Raw genomic sequence first — 19,164 nt, forward strand, 5'->3', positions numbered from 1 at the left:
TGTACAGTGGGTGTTCCAAGTAATCTGAAAATGACTAAATCAATCTTTTGATTCGCAGTTTTTCTCCATGGTAATCTCTGTTTCCTCAGTGTTTCAGTATTCTGTGTCTTTGTAAAAGTTTTTTTAGTGCACCCTTTCAATCACCTACTGTACTTATTAATAAAGACTTCATTGCATATTAAGCAGAATCTGTACCAAGAGACACGAGTGGTACTGTAATACTCAGCCATCATCTGGTACTTACTGTGACCATATTGACCAGGTTAACTGAATATGTAGCTTTTAAGACGGGTTCTTGTACACGTTCTACAAACAAAACTGTCCATTCAAAACTGTGGATCACAACACAACATACAGTATTACCAAAATGGCATGTAATTGGAAATCAGACAAGTAATATGTGAAGTATGGATCAGTCGTTCAGGAGAGATGTACAGAGAGATATGACCTTAAGCACTCAAGCACACAACTGACCTTTTAGCATGAGGCCTAATTTTCTACTTGTTTGTTTCCAAACATAGACTTTTTAACCTTTGTAAAATACTCTCTAAAATGTCTTATTTTAAGTAAAATCAAAATTCACAAACTGAGACACCGTTACTTATATTAATATTGCATTATATTTATCATTTTTATTTCTTATTCTAATTTCTAAACTGCTCCTTATGATGCCATCTTCATTAAAACATAAGCAGACAATGAAGCACTAATCAAGGGTTTAAAGATCCCCTCACAGACCCCTCAATAAGGCCACTTGCTTCTCTAAGAGAAATTTGTTCATTCAGTTGATTTCTTTCAAATAACCCCTTCATCCTTGCTCAATGATTAAACCTTGTGTCAAACCTTCACGGGAGATACAGTACCTATAATCTAAGTAGCCCGCACAAGAGAAGCAGTCTGTAGTAGCCAGCCTTGGTTGGGTGTTCAGACTGTTGTCTTGATATCAATGACAATGTTGTACATCACCAGCTCTGCGTATTCCTCCCCATTTCCTTTGGCTGGGCTCTTGAGTAACTCTGGCGACTTTGGGTCATGCACGAGAGAAGTCAGTTCCTCCATTAAATCTCCTGTTTTTGGGTTGGAAGTGTTCTGAGTAAAAACAATGAAAAGAGTGAAGAAAGCTAAAAAAGACTTTCTATATTACACAAAGTATGCAGTTGTCAGTCTGGAACACAGATGAGTTATATAGGCCAAGGTTCATGTTGTTATTAAGGATTAATTTGCATTTTGGAGTCACCTTCAAATATTTTTGGTCCCACTTGGGCTCCCCTTCAGTATCCATAGGTGTGTGCAATAGTGAAGGGGGGAGTTACCCCATGACTATATTTCACTATAGAGAGGGATGCATCCCCCTTTCTCTGCCACTGGAACCCCAACAAGGCCAGCTCAGATACAGTACATCCCTTGTCAGGGCACTGTCACTGCTAGGGCTCTGACACCAGACCTGGTCTGGAAATTATAAATTGAAAAGAGAAAAACAAAACAAAAAGATTACCTTAGCAGTAGAAAGATCTTGTCCAGCTTTTTTGCTGCAAAGCCAAAGACAAATGAAATTATAAGTATTATGTTTTTGTATCATTCCAAACACAAGTATTTTAACAAAGAGCCTTCCTTATCTTCTAATGGTTCTTGTGAATTTGGCACTCTCCTTCTTCAACATCCCTACTCTAATCTTAATCATGACAATGCAATGTAGAAAATATCTTATTTCAGTTTGAAAAAGAAATTGATAAGGATGTGGAAAAGGGCAACTGAACTTAATCTTTCACAGAAACTGTCTGGGAAAGGATAGACAGGCTCTGAAGATGTGCTTTTCTGAATGAGCATGTGTCTGTGTGGTGGCTGGGCACACACTCAGCAAATGACCATGCTCATTTAACCTGGCTCAAAATCAGCATTCAGAATCATTTGCTCAGGGGCAACAATTAAATACTTCCTCCTTTACCTACAATGTTCTTGACATGCAACTATCATATTTTATAAGAGTGCATGTGGAAGGTACAGTATTTGACCTAATAAAGCTGCATATCTTCCCCTCATACAACGACTTTATTTAAGAACTCTCCCTTAACGTTTTTCCATTTTACTGATTCCTTCACTAGCAGCAAACACTTGTTTGTACCTTGACCACAGCGCATTCTTACAAAAGTTACCTTGGCAACCGTATTTTTTATTTCAGTCTCAGTCTTTGGAATGCAACACAAAAGTAGCAGAGAATAAATACAGCCTGCTGGCTGTTGAGATATCAAAAGGCCATTTTCACTCACAGTTTTAATGCCTTTCTGCACACCTCTGAATGCAGCTATTCAAGACAGGGGACTCTCTGGAATGTGAAAAGTACCAAAGTCTGTGCAAATTTCTACAAAAACCTCTGTGCCATATTGCGTATCTGGTTAAAATTAAAATATGATTGATCTGAATGTGGGCATCTCAAGGCCCTGGGTTTAATTTCATCCTTGGGGCACCTATCTGACTGGAATTTGCACGTTCTCTCAATATTTGCAAGGGTTTCCTCTAGGTGCTCCAGTTTTCTTCCACAGTTCAAAAACATGCTTGTAAGTTAATTGGCTTCTGGGAAAACTGGCCCAATGTACTGTAAGTGTTTGTGCCTTTGTGTGCCATTCAAATGGACTGGTGTCCTGTCCAGGGTGTATCACACCTTGCACACATTGCTTGCCAGGATGTGACCCTGAATTTGATGAAGATCTTAGAAAATGGAAGAATGATGGATGATGGGAATGCAAATGTTTGAAAAAAAATATTTGGAGCAAAGGAAAGTACTAATAACAGTTATCAAAACTAAGATGCTAGACTCTGGATCTTGGGGGTCCAAGCAGTTTATTAAGTTCAATTGAATTACTTTGTCAGGAAGAGCTGTAGAACATGTACATGCCTTGAGCCCCTGGGGATGAATTGAAGGTGGCACAGAAAAGTGTGGGCTGTGGGGATTGTGTGGGTAAGAAGGAACTGGCACTGCCAAGGCTGTAAATCTGTGCCAGGCCAAATTTCCAGCTGGACTATTTTTCATTTAGTAGAAAAGGCAGAAGAATTGAAAAATTATTTAAAAACAAAACTTCTTCATGAATGTCTTGTGAGATTACCAAAATGTTATTAAAGCAGGAATTAAACTGAGGAATATTCAGCAATGTCTTTCTCAGTGCTATTTGTGCTGCATTTCTTTTGCATCATCAACACCTTTCAATTCTTGCACAACTTATACCAGATCTTCTGGTTTTCATTCTATCGACTTCTTAATGAGGTAATTTAACAATTTTCATTTTTACTCTTTTCACTTTTTCAGGTTTAAATCAGGCGGTGATATAATCAGGCTTGTAAACCCTGCTGTTTTGTGACCCTGGGTAACACTGATACCCACTCTGTGTTGCTTGTGCGTGCTGTTCAGTCCACTGATTGTTGGAGTGTGGTACCTTCAGTGAGTGATACTGCAGTTATACCATGAGTCATCCCGGGGGGGGGGGGGGCAGTATTGACTGAAACACTAGTGACAAAGTCTAAGTGGCTGTTAGATTCTGAATGTTAATGCAGCTCAATTTCAACAAGACATTAATCTCCTTTCTAAGTGGCCAGACAAAACATTATCAGGCTCATTACATCCATGTCTTGCCATTTGCGTTCGCACACATGCCGTCAATCACAGCACCTGCCCATATGATGGAAACTCCACTCCGAGGCTAATGCGAAAGCAGCTCATCCCTTGGGAAAACCGAGCTTCCGTTTCACAGTCAACTCCAATCACATTAGCCAATAGATTATTTCTCTTCCACCTTGTGGCAACACATCGGCACAAAGGCAGCCTGGCTCAGCTTGATTTCAGTTTAATAAACCTTCAACACCAAATCAGTACACACACAAGACTTTGTACAGCTCCATTAGATAGCATTTATTTGCCAAAGGTTAACAGGTGGAGAGTGATCGAGTGTCTGACAAGATATTATCTTATTTACACTCATGCACATTCACCATTAGTTACATATATACTCTTCTCACGCATTCTGCATTTGAACAACGGAAGTCAGTTTATTCAGACAGCACAGAAGAAGTAAGATACTAAGTGGGCTGTTAAAACCTGGAGTCTTCTAGGATACTGTGGATCTGATGCCCAACAAAATCAATTGGTAAATTCTGGAGTGGCTGCAACAGGTGCAACAGTACACAAACCCCTGTGTTTGAATTCAACCAACAGAAGACAACAATTTTGCACCTCCACCTCATTAGATTAATTTGGATATCTCAGTACTTTCTGTGTCTGGCACAAATTGTAGGCTTATCTTAATGCCTGGTGAGGAGATGGAGTAATTAAGAAGCACAGGTGTGCAGTGCCTATCACATGGCAAGTATTTGATACACTGCTTGATAAATGTGCATACAGTATACCAGGGAGTGATGGTGTCCTGTGGGAACCCTAACAACACACCTGCTGTGCTTCAGACGGTTCTGGAATAGACATTTATATTTGAACTGATGTTATTTTTTGTAAGAATCAAGGGCTTTAGAAGAGAGAGGCTCAGATTTTGTATTTGGCAAATTTGTTAATTAACAGATCTTCACTCTCACACCTCCTCAATATTTGAAAATGTTAATTGCACCATGAAGCATGCTGTATTTCTGCTGCTGATTTGTAAGTATGTTTGCTGTTCCTTGTTTTTTATAATACCATTATCACTGTATTAGACTACAACAGAAATTATTTTTTGGCCTTCTGCTTTGGTAAAATGGTCAACGTCCGCAAAGTATTTAAAACCTTCCAATCACTCCAATCTGTTATACATGTTACTGCACATGGATACTTTAAAATATACACAGCCCATACATAAATCACATATTATTAAAAACCCGATGCCTTTAAATTCTATGACTAGATGTTAATTTAATATTTATCTCACTACTGTACTTCAATGAGTCAACATGTAAATGAATGCTTTCTGTTTGGTGTTTGTGTGTTCTCCCTGTGTTCATGTGGGTTTTCTCCAGGAGTGTGTGTGTGTTTGTGTCTGTGTGTGGGTGTGATTACTCCAGAGTATATCCTGCCTTGTGCCTGTTGTTTACCAGATTAGGCTTCAACTTCAATCCTGTAATGGGTAAATGAATGGATGATTTATACTGTTCTTCTGATGAATTGGATAACCCAATAGTCTATCAGAAGTCACTGCCATTCATTTTTCTATAAATATGGTTCATGTGGGTGAAATGCTAATGGAACAACACCTGCCTGTTATACATGTACAATATTTTCAGAACCTCAGGGAGTAATTAAATCTGCACTATGTGAAATTAGTGTGGTCACTGACTTTGACACTGACACTGTAGTTTCATTAGAGAAATGCCCACCAATGTGTTACAGAGGAGTGAAAAAGCATATTTGTCTTATGAGGACACAGCACTTATTTTACAAATTATATTGTAAGTGTCCTGAGATTTTCACTTATAGTGCATTTACTTTTAAGTAAAACTGATATTGTAGTTAAAAGTCTAAAAGTGTTGAATAGTTTGATACTGTAGTTAAGAGAGTGAGATATGAAATCTGTGTTGAGTAGCTTGGAGAGTGATTTAAAAGTCTAAAAAGTAGTTAAAAGTCTAAAAGTGTTGAGTAGTTTTATACTGTAGTTAAGAGAGTGAGATATAAAATCTGTATTGAGTAGCTTGGAGAGTGATTTGTGAAATTTGTAATGAATAGTGTTTGATATTGTAATTAAAAGTATGAGATGTAAAATGTGTATATGTTGAATAGTGTTTGATGTTGCAGATATGAGAGTGAGATACTGTATGAAATGTTTGTGTTGAATAGTGTTTGATACTGCAGAAAAGAGAGTGAGATATGAAATGTGTTCATGTTGAGTAGCATGTGATATTGCAGATAAGAGAGTGAGATATGAAATGTGTATGTTTGGTAAAGTAGTGCTTGATATTGCAGATAAGAGTGAAATGTGAAATTTTGTTTGTGTTGCGTAGTACTAGAGTGAAAAAGGCAGAGGTCTGACCACAATGCAAGTCTGAAAACCACGTTCACAAAGTACATGACTGATTCACACTTGTAAGTTTTGAGCTAAGACATTGACCAAAATAGATTCAGATCACTCATGATATCAAAAGACTGGGTGTTTTTTTTAATCTGATTTGTTTGTTCATACAGAACGTTTAATCCAAGAGCATTGTCTTTAATTTCATATTGCAGAATATTTAACTGATTCACCTTTAATTTCACCTTTCACAAAGCTCCACACAAAGGGTGCTCAATCTTGGGCATAGAAGGCCACTGTCCAGTGGACTCAGAGGTCATCTTCAGTGTTAGGAAATTAAGGAAATGTTATTTGCTGATCAATTTAGAAGTAATCTATTATGTACAGTATATAGAAATATGATTGAAACCCTCTAAATCATTACTAAAAAGGTGGTTATCTCTGGTCTTAAACTTTATAACTATGCAGTGTTTCTTTATTTGTATTCCTTGAAACAGATGTTTTAAGTGTGATCCTTAAATTATGCAGGGGTGTGTCCCTCCCAAAACACTGCTGGTCACATGTGTTTTTTCAATTACAGGGCTCTTAATAATTTAAGAATTACATAAAAATCAAATACTCAAATAGGGACAGACAACTACTATGTTTTATTCTTTTTCAAGGAATTCTAGCTCTCTACAATACAGAAAATTTGACCATGTTGTTAGTAGTTTTGCTCTTCAAATGGACATTGACAAAATCACAACATCAGTTTCCTCCTACACAAATGTGTCACACACCTTACACATTTAGAGACAAGGGTTCTCTTTGACTGCAGTTTTACAATGTTTTGAGAGTGGACTTCAGGCTCACAGCATACATTCTGTATAGTTTTCACCTTGTAACCCTCTTCTGCCTCTCCCACCCTGAATCTAATCTCTCAGTGGACCTTGAAGTGGGACATGTATATACTGTATCTCACTTATCCAGCATCACAAACACCACTTAAGCACATTGTGAGAGGTGTTGATGGGGTCTGTTAATTTAGCCTTCACCAAAAGTTACGCTAAGATGCCATAAAGCTGACTTGCTTTAGCAACCCCAGTGACAACACTACAAAACAAAAGACAAGAACAACTCCCACAAACAAGATAAAGCAGACCAATGTCTGCTGCATATCAAAGGACAGAACCTAGAGCAAGACAGAGTAGGACAAGAGGTAATTACATATCAAAGAACATGACAAACACTCAGATCATGAAACAAACTTTCTTCTGACTGTATATAAGAGCTGGGAAACCCTTGCAGTTTGTCATTTCTGTGGGGCAGACCCAGCGCGTGTTGTCGGACTAATTGAGCTGAATAAAACTGAATCTGCATAAGACTGTGTCCTTCTCCTCTGATGAAGAATTTCCCACAACAACCTCAAAAGGATTCTTTTTAAACAGAATACTGGACTAAGCTTCATCCTTTTATCTAAATGCCTGATTAATAGCACAGACTTAACAGATTCATTAAAGATGGAGTAAAAACTAGAGAAATTTCAACACTACTGATGGGCCCCATCAGGCAGTGGGTTAAAGAGGACATTTGCTTCACTTCCTGTCAATCCTATGCCAAACATCTGGAGACTCCAACAGGACCCACCTTGGCAAAGCAGTGTGATGGTTTCATGTTTGCAATGATGACCTTGTACTATAAACTCAGGATTAGTGAAAAGAGAGAAGAAGATCCCCAATGGCTCATGGTTTGGGAAACGCAGCACAAATGTGAAACAAAAAAATAAAATCGCCTCTTTGCAATTGAGGACTACTTCAAGAGTGACCACAAACTTGACATGTCCTTACTGAGTGAGTGATGAACAATTGTCCTTTGTGAATAAAATACAAGAGAAAACATGAAATATAAAATAAATCCTTCCAGGCACTGTACAGTACTGAAATTTGTCTTTATTACTAATTGAATGATCATTTATACTGTAGTCGTTACAGTACGTGACTCTCCTACCCTCAGTCTTTCCTGTTTATGAATTGTAGTCTATATGGTTAAAGATGGAGCTGATAAGGGTTTCCTGTTTATCTGAACACTGGCAGAACCTTTACTACTCTGGTGTACCTGGCACCTTTGCGGTAGATTTGATTTCTAACTCACCAGAGGATGAGCAGAAACAGAGAGACAATGATGACGAGAGCAGCCGCTGAGGAGACCAAGATCAAGATGTACTTCCCTGCAAAATGTCAACAACAAAAAAAGGCAATTTTACTCACATAAATCTGGAGCTTTGTTATCTAGGTATACAGGACCTTTTCTGTTTTATCATCACCATGACCAAGAGTATAATTAGAGTCTAATGAAAATGAAGAGTTTTCCATAAATGTTCTTGGCAAAAAACATAGATGTGTGGTAAAAGTCTTATATTATAAAGTCTTATATAACAAAGCCAACAACTCACAGAACAGCATGTCTTCTGATGCAATTTCCACTTCAATCCGTACAGATGCTCTGTGATTGTGGTATGCAGCCTCACAGATGTACAGTCCGGCCTGCTCTTTTGTGACTTCTCCCTCGAAGATAAGGGCGTTCCCCACGACTTTCTGCTTGGCAGAGCTGCCATCCCTATATTTTACATACAGTAGCATTGAAAATAAGAACCACCAGAGAGTGAAAGACATTTTAAAATGAAATACAGGCTCACTTCTCCTCAAATTATCAAAGTTTTCCATCATTAAAGCAAGGGCATGTACAACATACATGGTTGGGTTGGGAGAATCGAATTTGGGAATTCTGCAATAAAGAGGCACCCGAGAGATCATTGAACCATGCAACGTATTAAGCTGGAAAGTTAACACTCCCAACAAAACTGAAGCTCAGAATACAGAGCAAGCTGAAAATAGAAGACAGACCCAAAAAGAAGCTGTGCACATTAATTTGAAGTGTCTTTTTGGGGAGGAAGTTAAAACAATAGTGACTAGAGTGACTAAAATTTAAGAACTATACGAATAAGTATTGATTACTGATCAAAACTTTCTAAGATTTTTACACTATTCAGGATTAATTTGCTTTTCCTAATGAAAGACAAAGCTGTTTTGTACTATTAGTATATATTGTAATAGACTGCACTAAATTTATGTAAATTCAAAAATTCCTTAATACTTTATTTGAACTTCCACTTTTGAAACTGTTTTTTATGCAGGGATGTTTTTTTAAAGCCATGTACTGTTATTACGTTTTTATGGCTGGGGTGGTAACAGTAACATTTAGTTTGTCAAAAACGTTTTTACCTGGATGTTGGAGTATAATGCCCTTGGCAAGATTATAATTGAAGTAAAAGACTTGGACATTGTAAGTGAACAATTTATACAGTTTATTCATTTGAACCAACTGTAAGTGAACATGCAGGACTCATTCTTAAATGAGACAAGATCAATGTGTTCTGTTAATTTTTAACTCCTTATAGAAGGAGGCGAAGCTGGGAAGGAGAAATAAACTCCCAGTATTTGAAAATACTGTTTGGGATTTCTTTTGCTAAAGCTTTTTAATTGCCACCAAATGAAAAGAGCACACAAATAAATAAATAATACAAAACACACCTGATTCTGAGGTGCCTAATAATTTCATTGTTGCTAATGATAGTTTCATGACAAGCTATTTAATAGAGTCCCTAGCTACAAGCATTTTTAAAACAATAAATACATGCAGCTGTGTAAGATGTGTCCAACGTAATTTATTTCTAGTGTATGAAGTTAAAAGGTTTATTGGTTTTGAATGAATTGCATTCATTACCAGAGGCTGCTCGAATCTTAAGTGAAATTAATTTTGTGGTTACAGCTCAAAGCCTCAGGCACTGAAATCTTCATTGGCAGAGCTGCGCTGATGTCAGATGTTGTTTAGTTTGATACCACGTGATAGACATTATGTTGCTTTCACTCAAGTCAATAAAATTAAACTAAACATTTAAGATTTTTTATTCATCCAGCCCTCATACTGTAGGTCTGAAGCTAGAAGCAAAGGTTTTTCTGTGAGTTTAAGAATGTGAAGAACGTTATGCTCTAAAAGTGGTATCCCTGAACTCAATTGAAAAACTGTTCACTGTGAGAACAAGACACTTTCTGATGTTTATGATACACTATCACAAAGATTCACTTTGACATTACTTCAGATAGATCCCTTATTTTGGCCCTGCATAAACCAGACCCTATGCAAACTGAATCCATGCGATTTTTGCTTTTACTGACACTAAATAAATTGAATATTTGAGGACGACTCACAAGCTAGAGGAGCAATTGCACAAAGGCCTATTCAATTCCATCTGACATACTTTGGTGCATATTGCAAAATGGGACTGTGGGATAGCAGGAATGTGACATAATTCAATGGAGTATATATATGTTGAGTGTGTTTTGAATGAGAGGTGAAATTTGCAAAATATTTTTAAATAGGGCTGCTTTAAAAATGTCATCAAAAATAATTTTGTACTTAGCACGGCAAGAGTATGTGAAATATTTGTTTTTAGTAGAACTCATGATTAATTTTCATTTGCATTTAGAATCTTGACAGGCTAAATATGAATGATTAGTGATATTAAATCACTTTACTGCTACAGCACATTAGTATAGGAGAGTTCTGCACAGTGATAAGGCTCAGCCTGTATTATCTTTTTAAAGCCAGTAAAGTACCGACATGGAAATATTCAAATTACATTACAGGTGTATGGTATATTTAATTTGTTTTGTTGTTCTTTAAAGAAAACGAGATGATCAATGGATCAACAAGATTCATCCCAAGCCCAGGCCTGAATTGTAATGCAATGAAGAAGCATCTCTGAGCTCTTTTAGTTATTTGCTTTTCTCATGGTAGTCAAACAAATGGCATGAGCTTACCTGGTGCAGCATAACTGATAGGTTGTCACATTCCCATTTACTTTTAGTACAACTTTTTGGTTCTGTTGGCCTGTCTTCAACATGATTCTGTAATCAGCAGGATCTGCACCATGAATACTGGGAAATGTTGTGCTTTTATTTAATACTTTGATGGATGAAATGTCTGTGCAAATAACACATAAAAATAACACTGGTTATTGGCAGTAATAAAAAACACATGTAATCTGTGTGACATACTGGCACATCCATATTAATAGCTTCATATCTCTTACACATTAAGTGTATAAGTAGTTTGAGTTTTTTTGTTGCATGTTGTCAGTTAGGAGGACATGATGTGAGGAAACCTTAAAAAGAAAAAAATAATTTGACATACAGTAGGTAAGGTGTACTCACAGTATTGGGGAACACTTATGGCTCTTCTCTCAGCAGAAAGGTGCTCTCCTTGTTCTACCTGACAGGTCAGGTTCTGCCCTTCATGTAATGCGAACGGAAACTCATAGGTACTGCTGGCTTTGATCATTCCATTCTCACACGTAGATGTGAAGCTCATGTTACCTGTGTTGTTCCCTGGCAGGAGCCAAGTAATGTTCACATCCAGACTCCCGACATACTCGCATATAGCCAGCATTCGTGGTGTGTTTTTCAGGGTGAGCAAAAAGACTTTAATTGCCGGGGAAGCTGAAGATAAAAATTCAGGGAGTTATTGAAACCTGAACAGAAAACTTAGGGTACACTTTAGGATTTAGGGTGCAGACATGTACTGTATGAGTGGAGGAGTTTAAAGAGTATAATGTTAAATACAAATATGTGTTAAATACAAAGGCACTGAACTAATATTCTTCAATTCCTAAACCAAAAGCTCTGTTTGAAACAAAGTGCTCCTGTGAACTATTTAGAATTTCTCTTGTACCATAGACTAGGACTAGCTAAAGCCTCTTTATGATATTAGCAGAAAAGGGTTAATTGTAACGGTAACCTATATTAAATAATGAAATACCTCATTCTTTGTGAATGTGTTTAGCAATTATTATATTGATTATGATCTTGATTGTGTATTGATTGTGATTGCTGTACACTTAATTTTGTCTGTCTTGGTACAGTGTAGCTGCCCCCATGTCCAGATATGCATCCTACTGTATATAGCACAGCATTTTATGAGATAATTCCATCAACCCCTTAAAAGGACAGGAGCAACCTCAGCAAATTTCCAGTTTTAAGGTGTACTATATCAAAAGAGCTGAAGGTATATTCCTGTCTTATCGCATAAAATTGTAGTGGAGCAGTCTTCCTTTTATTTACATAATTTGTATAATTTCTCTGCGTGTGAAGCACCAATCACAGATAACAAAAGATTCATATTCTGAATTGATGACACCAGTGATTTCTGCTTACTTGTTGATGGTAGGCGTATCGTTCTTCTTTCTACAGTAAGAAGGGCAGGGTGCTCTACCACACAGACTATATCTTGTCCAGAGAGTAAGTGCGTGGGAACGCGAAAGGTGCTGCTGACTGTCTCTGTGCCATTCTGATGAGTGACGTGTCCTGTTCTGAATTCTTCAGTGCTGTTCTTCACCTGAGTCCAGGAGATATTGGCAGCTGGTTTGCTGGTAATTGCTATGCACTCCACAGTTGTGTACTCTCTTCCTTTTTCACAAGCTTTACCGGTCTGTACAGTAATATAGGGGGCAACTTCAAAGAGAAACATACATAAAGTAATCTCAGCAGTAACAGACAACTCAAAACAGAAAGCTACATTCACCAGTTTAACTAGACATGCTTTACTACTTTTTTTAAACTGATAAGCCTTTATTTATGTCAGATTCAAGCTCTTTCCAATCATTACTGGACATGACCACTTCTTTTTTTCCCAATACACCTTGTCTGTTTTCTTTCCAAGGCATTTGTGATATTGTTTAGTTAAATATTGTCACCTGCAGTGTTATGAGACATTTGTCACGTCCCCCACAAGCCAAAACTGACATAGTTCTCTTACAGGTTTGAGTACACAATAGCCAAAGTCCAAACCACACATCGCCTGCTACACTAATTGTACGTTAAGCTTGAGGTGTGAAAACCAAATGTCAGGCAATTTAATTTTTCTACATACTGCATTCATGTCACATGACCAGAAAAAAGGTACAGTGTAGTTTAATGATAGGATAAAGTTTTTTGGAAAAAAAAGCATTATTCAAATATTTACAAAATTAAAAAATATATTTGTGATAGGAGGTGTGATTGTTGGTTTGTACTCACAGCATGGGGGAACAGTGATATTTCTCATCTCTTTCTGTTTGAGGGCTGGGTGCTCGATCTCACATGTGATGGTGTGCTCCTTGTGCAAGCATGCTGGGATCTGAAGAAACGCCTTTACTGACTGCGTTCCATTGTTGTCCGTGCTATTGTATGAGACGTGGCCAGTGAGGCTGTCTGGTAGCAGCCAAGAGATGTTGGCTGCCGGAATGCTGTTCAGGGCTGAACACTCAATTACTTTGTGATCCGTCCTGTCTGACATCACAGTCCAGATGCTGGGAGGTACTATAACCGAGGGAGGAAAAATTATTATAAATACAAACAAAATAAACATCTGCTATCATAAGAGCCTTTGTCATACAGTTTGTATCTACCAAGGACTTTTAGACAGATAACCAACTACAGAACAATTTCTACTGAAGCTAAAATTGGCATCGTCTTCTTTATTATCATATTTTAGCTCACATGACTGCTTAGACAACATTAAAAAACAAACTTATGTATGATGGCAGGTGTGACTGTTGGTTTGTACTCACAGCATGGGGGAACAGTGATATTTCTCATCTCTTTCTGCTTGAGGGCTGGGTGCTCGATCTCACATGTGATGGTGTGCTCCTTGTGCAAGCATGCTGGGATCTGAAGAAATGCCTTTACTGACTGCGTTCCATTGTTGTCCATGCTGTTGTACGATACGTGGCCAGTGAGGCTGTCTGGCAGCAGCCAAGAGATGTTGGCTGCAGGAATGCTGTTCAGGGCTGAACACTCAATTACTTTGTGATCCGTCCTGTCTGACATCACAGCCCAGATGCTAGGAGGTACTGTAACCAAGGGAGGAAAAAATGCCTTTAAATGAAAATTAAATAAATGACTGCTATCATAAGAGCTTGTGTCATACTGTATGTAGCTACCAAGGACTTTTAGACAGATTACCAAATGCATTGTTTCTTCTGAAGCTAAAATTGTAGCTGAAAGTACTTGTTTAGGCTGTTTGCCTTTGAAGTGTAGTGTGAATACCAAAGCTGATTATACAGGGGCCTGACAGGATCACTTCTTCTTCAGGAAGATAAAGACATGAGATGGCAAAAGAAAGCAAGGCATACAGTATGTAAAAAATATAGCATTATACAGAACGTAAAAGATGTATAAATCAGCAAACAAAAGAATGAACAAACAACAAAATGATTCACTCAAAAAGCAGAATGGAGCTGATGTTTGAGAGGAAAAGACCAACTTTCCTGAGAAAACAAAACTCTTATTGAACCCTTATGGGGTACTTGTGACGTCTGCGTGTTACTTGTTGTAAGGGTTAAGTGATGTAATGATACAATTATTATTATATGTACAACTAGCCTTTGGAATCAGATTTGGAAAAAAAAGAAAGATTGTGTCAAAAACAACTGTGACAGGAAGTTAAATACCTGGCTGGAATGAAGTAACCTCTATTTCCAACTGAACAGATACTCGATGGTTGTAGTAAGTAGCCTGACACCTGTAAATTCCTGCATGGTTCTTCCCCACAGGTCCCCTAATCCACAGAGTGCTGTTCCCCACTTCCATGTCTGTAGGAAAATAACTGTTTTCTCTAGGGGAAAAAAGAACACAAATTGTGTTACCCTAATGGATCTTCTGAATTAGAGGAACCAGAGAATGGGCACAGGAAATTCCGGAGGATATATAATTACAATTATGTTATAAACATTGACAAGCAATTTGTTTAACTTATGGACATCAACTATTGGAAAATATGTTTAATGATTAATTACATGTCAGTGCAGTGTCTTGTGTCCATACAGTATGTTAGCTAATATACAAAATTAGAAAGTGTCCAATGCATGTTGTTTCCCAAGCCTGGGTAGCCATTTAAGCTTCTTCAAATATGTTGTCCTAATTATCTCACAATTACCCCCCCCCCCTATAAAATATTTTACAGAAAACAATGAGCAGCTGAACCCTCAAATATTGTATAAATATTTTTGTAACTTCAGACAATTCTGTCTACAGTTTGTTCATTAAAAACACATATAAATGCATGATTATTTTGAATATTTTCAATAATTATTATATATAATAATGTCATAAAGATATATAATTTTGAAAAGTGCAATTGGTGGTCAAAGAAACATTCAGATTTATAGAAATATAATACGGTATAATTTGAAAAAGAAGCTTAACTAGCCATGCCATTGAGCTTTTTTGTATATGCTTAGATGTGTTTTTAAGACCCAATATCTTTCAATCAGCAACAGTTTTAACCAAACTACATTAAAACCACTTTCAGCATTAATCAGGGTTATGCATTTGGGTCAAATTAATTTCAAGGCAGTCTGACAATTTATGTTGGTAATTGGGAATTAAGTACAATTATTTTTTAAGTTTAAAAACACATTAAGCAAGCAGTGCCAAATAGGACAAACCGCATGTTTTATACAGTTAAATTAGTGTATTTTCATACAGTGGTCTATTTCCATCTGGAAAAGTAATGCTGCATGGCACAAAATGTTTTCAATCCTCCTCTGGAAACAAGGACAAGTGTTTTTTTTATATTACTTGTTTTGTGAGCGTTAATTTGAAGATAAGATCACTTGGTGTTTACAGGAAGGGACGGTGAAAGGATGGGGTTCACAAGAGATAACAGATGAGTGTACAAGGGAAGAGCAGATCCTTATCTCTTACTTCTGTTTTTTTTTTTTTTTTTTTCAGCACAGAACGGTCATTTTCTATGTCATGACAAGGTGATAAGTACATCTGATGTGCAGCACAAGAATCCAAGCTAACAGATAGAACAGATTCCTCCGAATGTTGTCAGAAAACAGTTAATTCCTGCGAAGTGTCTCAGTTAACCTCCCAGAAGGACTGGGCACAAGTGAGGGGCCACACCCTGGGTTGGAAACCAGTTCATTGTAGGGAGCACACACACAAACACACACAGGACAGACTGGAAAAAGCAACTCACAAAGGAAACCCATGGAAACCCAGGGAGAACATGCAGACTCTAGTTAGTCTTAACTAACCATTTTAATTACTTTGAAAAGGTGCAAATAAAAAAAAACATTCATAGCACAGCGTTCCAGTGTTAGACACCATAGCTATAAAAATGAGAAATAATAATAATAAACTTAATTTTATAAAGCACCTTTAAAGGTGGCTTCTCAATGCGCTTTACAGAATGACAACAACAATAAACAAAAAGAATACACAAGATAAAACACAATTACAATATACAGAGGAGACCATGGATGGTGGTACCAAGAAAAGCAGAGGGATGAAAAATGGAACCAGTTACTGTAAGAAAAGGATCTTCTAAAGAAGAAGGTTTTGAGTCTGGATTTGGAGTTTAGAAAAGGTGACTTTCTAATATCCTTGGGCAGAGAGTTCCAGAGCTTGGGGGCATAACAGGAGAAGGCCTTTTAACCCATACAATGTAGACGGGCTTGGGGGACAGTTAGGAGACCAGAATTAGAAAAGCAAAGTTTGCGAGGTGGGGAGTAGGGTGATAATAGTTCAGACAGGTACTGAGGAACCAAGCTATGCAGAGCCTTATAGGTGAGCATGAGGATTTTAAAGTCCCCATGGAATTTGACAGGAAGCCAGTGCAAGGACTTCAGGATAGGAGTAATGTGATCACTTGCACTAGACCTGGTCAGGATTCTAGCTGCTGAATTTTGGACATACTGCAGTTTGTTCAAAGTAGATTTAAATACCCCAGCGAGAAGAGCATTACAGCAGTAGTCAATTCGAGAAAACACAAATGTGTTGATCAGCTTTTCGGCCAAAGGTACAGTAGCGATAGCACAGGGAGTAGTTTAGTGATATTTCTGAGGTGAAAAAAAAGATGTTTTGAAAATATGCTTCATATTTCACAAGTTAATTGGAATAACTTTGCAAATGCCTTTGATGTATTTGAAATAATAATTAAAGTCCACGTCTTGCAACACAGCAATATTTATTTCTCTGTTGCAATAAAAAAGCACACTCAAAATATTCTAGAGAAGTTCTTATTTGTGCATCTACAATTGTAATGTAACATGCCTTGATTTACAGTATATTCTATGTTTTTAATGTCCCGGCAAACAAAAGGCACAGGGCGGGATATTCCCTGCACATTATGCTAGTCCATGACAAAACACAGACACAAACATGCACACTCTCACACTTGGGACAATTTTCCCACAAGTCAATTAACTATGGGTTCAATTACTAGGATACTATCTGCATGGAATTTGTATTGTTCTTCCCATGTTTGTGTGATTTTCCTCATGGTGCACTGACTTCCTCCCACACCCCAAATATATACAGATAGGTTAATGGGTATCTGTGAACATTGCCTATGGAGTAAGTGTGTGCATGTCTGTGTCTTTGTGTGTGCCCTGTGATGGACTGGGATCCTGTCAGAGATGTATCCTGTCTCATGCCTGTATCCTGCTGGAATAGGCTTCAGCTCCTCCACTGTCCTGAATTGGAAAAAGCAGTTAGAAATGTAATTATAATAATAATAATAATAATAGTCCTCACTTGATGCACTTCACTTCATAATGTGGAACGTTCCCAGACACTTCCAGTACAATGCTCTGGTTGTACTGGCCTGTTTCTAGAAGCACTCTCCACAAGGCCTGTATCCCCATGTCCACTGTTCTGTCTGTCCTCTCCCCATTCAGAACCCGTATGGAGGACAGGTCTGTAAGGGTGAGATTAGGAATATCAGAATATGTCAAGGTTGTCATGGACATCCCGGGAAAAATTCACAGTTCTGTAGAAATATTAATTTCACAATTCAACCTCTAATGAATGTACGCCAACTGTTTCTTTTGTCCTACTGTATGTTATTTGGTGTTTGTAGATTGACGTAGGTTGAATGAACTTTTAAAAGCCGAAGAGTGCTGCTTCAAAAGCAAGCGTGTGTATGATGTGCTTTGAACTGCAAACAGCTCACTGGAGAAAAAAAGCTTTTGAAACTGTGTTTTAATTAAGGTCAAAGGAGACTAAAGCTCTTAATATGTATTTTCTGCAAAGGTTGATTAAAAATTGAAACTGGTTTTCAAGTCTTTATCATGACTAATTAATTAGTATACATGTACATAAAGTCACGTTGACTCTTAATATTTAATTTAGCCACATATACATTAGTATAACATATGAAATCACAGTGGTGTAACAGAGACTGGGGTCAAATACGTCTATGCCTGTCCTCATTTTTACAGTTCATTAAGAGGTATTTGGTGATTCCTCTACTAACCTTTAGTATTCCTCAAAGTTTTGAAACATCCATGTATTTACAATTGTTCAATCACCTACCTGTACACCAAAATCATATGAAAAGTTAAAATTGGTACTATAAGGAAATGTTAAAGCTTAAACTTTAAAAGCAGCTAATGCCCTTTGTCTCAGAACATGGAGTAAACGTGCAAACGTCACGCAGAAGGATCTTCAAGTCAGAACTGAACTCAGGACCCATGAGATGGGACTCAGCAGTGCCAACCATCATGCAAAATTAATCAAATAGTCATAATATTATTGGTTTGGTTATTACTATACTGTATATTTTCCACAAATGGAATGGATTAATGGATTAACAGGTCTTTATTTGGAAAGCCCACAGATGTGGATTGTGTACTTACGATATGCTGGCAGGGATGCTGTCTTCACCACTGGAACAGAGAGCGTGGGGTGGCGAATGACACATGAGATTTCCTCCCCTTCATGCAGGTAAGGGAGAAACCGGTACCTGCTGGTAACTGTCTTCGTGTTGTTGTCCTTTTCAGTGGTGTTTCTGATGTCTCCAGAGCTGTTGCCTGGCAGCACCCATGTAATATTTGCAGCCGGTCTGCCTGCAGCTGCCGTGCATTTCACTTCTTTGTATTCAATTCCGTTTTCACGAACGTTGTGAGTTTCAATAGTCATGTTTGGGACAGCTTTGGGAAAAAGACCATGGTCGAATACATTTATTGGTTAAGAACAAACTTAAGAAATGAAGTGTCAGAAATTGTGGGCATTTTTTGAAAGTTAACTGAGATTCAGCTTAGGCTTTCTAAACAACTAATACTCTTCATGTAAAGTCTTGCATTTTTGTCTCTCACTGC

General features: G+C 37.6%; 1 protein-coding gene across 2 annotated transcripts in view; it reads right to left on the reverse strand.

Moving 5' to 3' along the window:
- Positions 1 to 19,164, reverse strand: part of LOC148658456 (uncharacterized) — a 39,941-nt gene that overhangs the window by 1,021 nt on the left and 19,756 nt on the right. Inside the window, exons 4-15 of one of the 2 annotated variants that reach the window (XM_088639661.1) lie at positions 18,703 to 18,996; positions 17,600 to 17,762; positions 14,506 to 14,669; positions 13,624 to 13,905; positions 13,091 to 13,372; positions 12,230 to 12,526; positions 11,231 to 11,515; positions 10,838 to 11,000; positions 8,410 to 8,573; positions 8,109 to 8,184; positions 1,496 to 1,529; positions 1 to 1,089 (exon numbers count right to left, since the gene is read on the reverse strand). The exon at positions 1 to 1,089 is cut by the window's left edge and continues 1,021 nt beyond it. In XM_088639661.1, the coding sequence (XP_088495787.1) occupies positions 925 to 1,089; positions 1,496 to 1,529; positions 8,109 to 8,184; positions 8,410 to 8,573; positions 10,838 to 11,000; positions 11,231 to 11,515; positions 12,230 to 12,526; positions 13,091 to 13,372; positions 13,624 to 13,905; positions 14,506 to 14,669; positions 17,600 to 17,762; positions 18,703 to 18,996 (2,369 nt within the window). In that variant the 3' untranslated portion in view covers positions 1 to 924. The remainder of the gene's footprint in view (positions 1,090 to 1,495; positions 1,530 to 8,108; positions 8,185 to 8,409; positions 8,574 to 10,837; positions 11,001 to 11,230; positions 11,516 to 12,229; positions 12,527 to 13,090; positions 13,373 to 13,623; positions 13,906 to 14,505; positions 14,670 to 17,599; positions 17,763 to 18,702; positions 18,997 to 19,164) is intronic. The other variant, XM_088639662.1, reaches the window with a different exon arrangement.

This window comes from Lepisosteus platostomus, chromosome 7 (assembly GCF_059453375.1).
Source record: "Lepisosteus platostomus isolate fLepPlt1 chromosome 7, fLepPlt1.hap1, whole genome shotgun sequence".
NCBI lineage: Eukaryota > Metazoa > Chordata > Actinopteri > Semionotiformes > Lepisosteidae > Lepisosteus > Lepisosteus platostomus.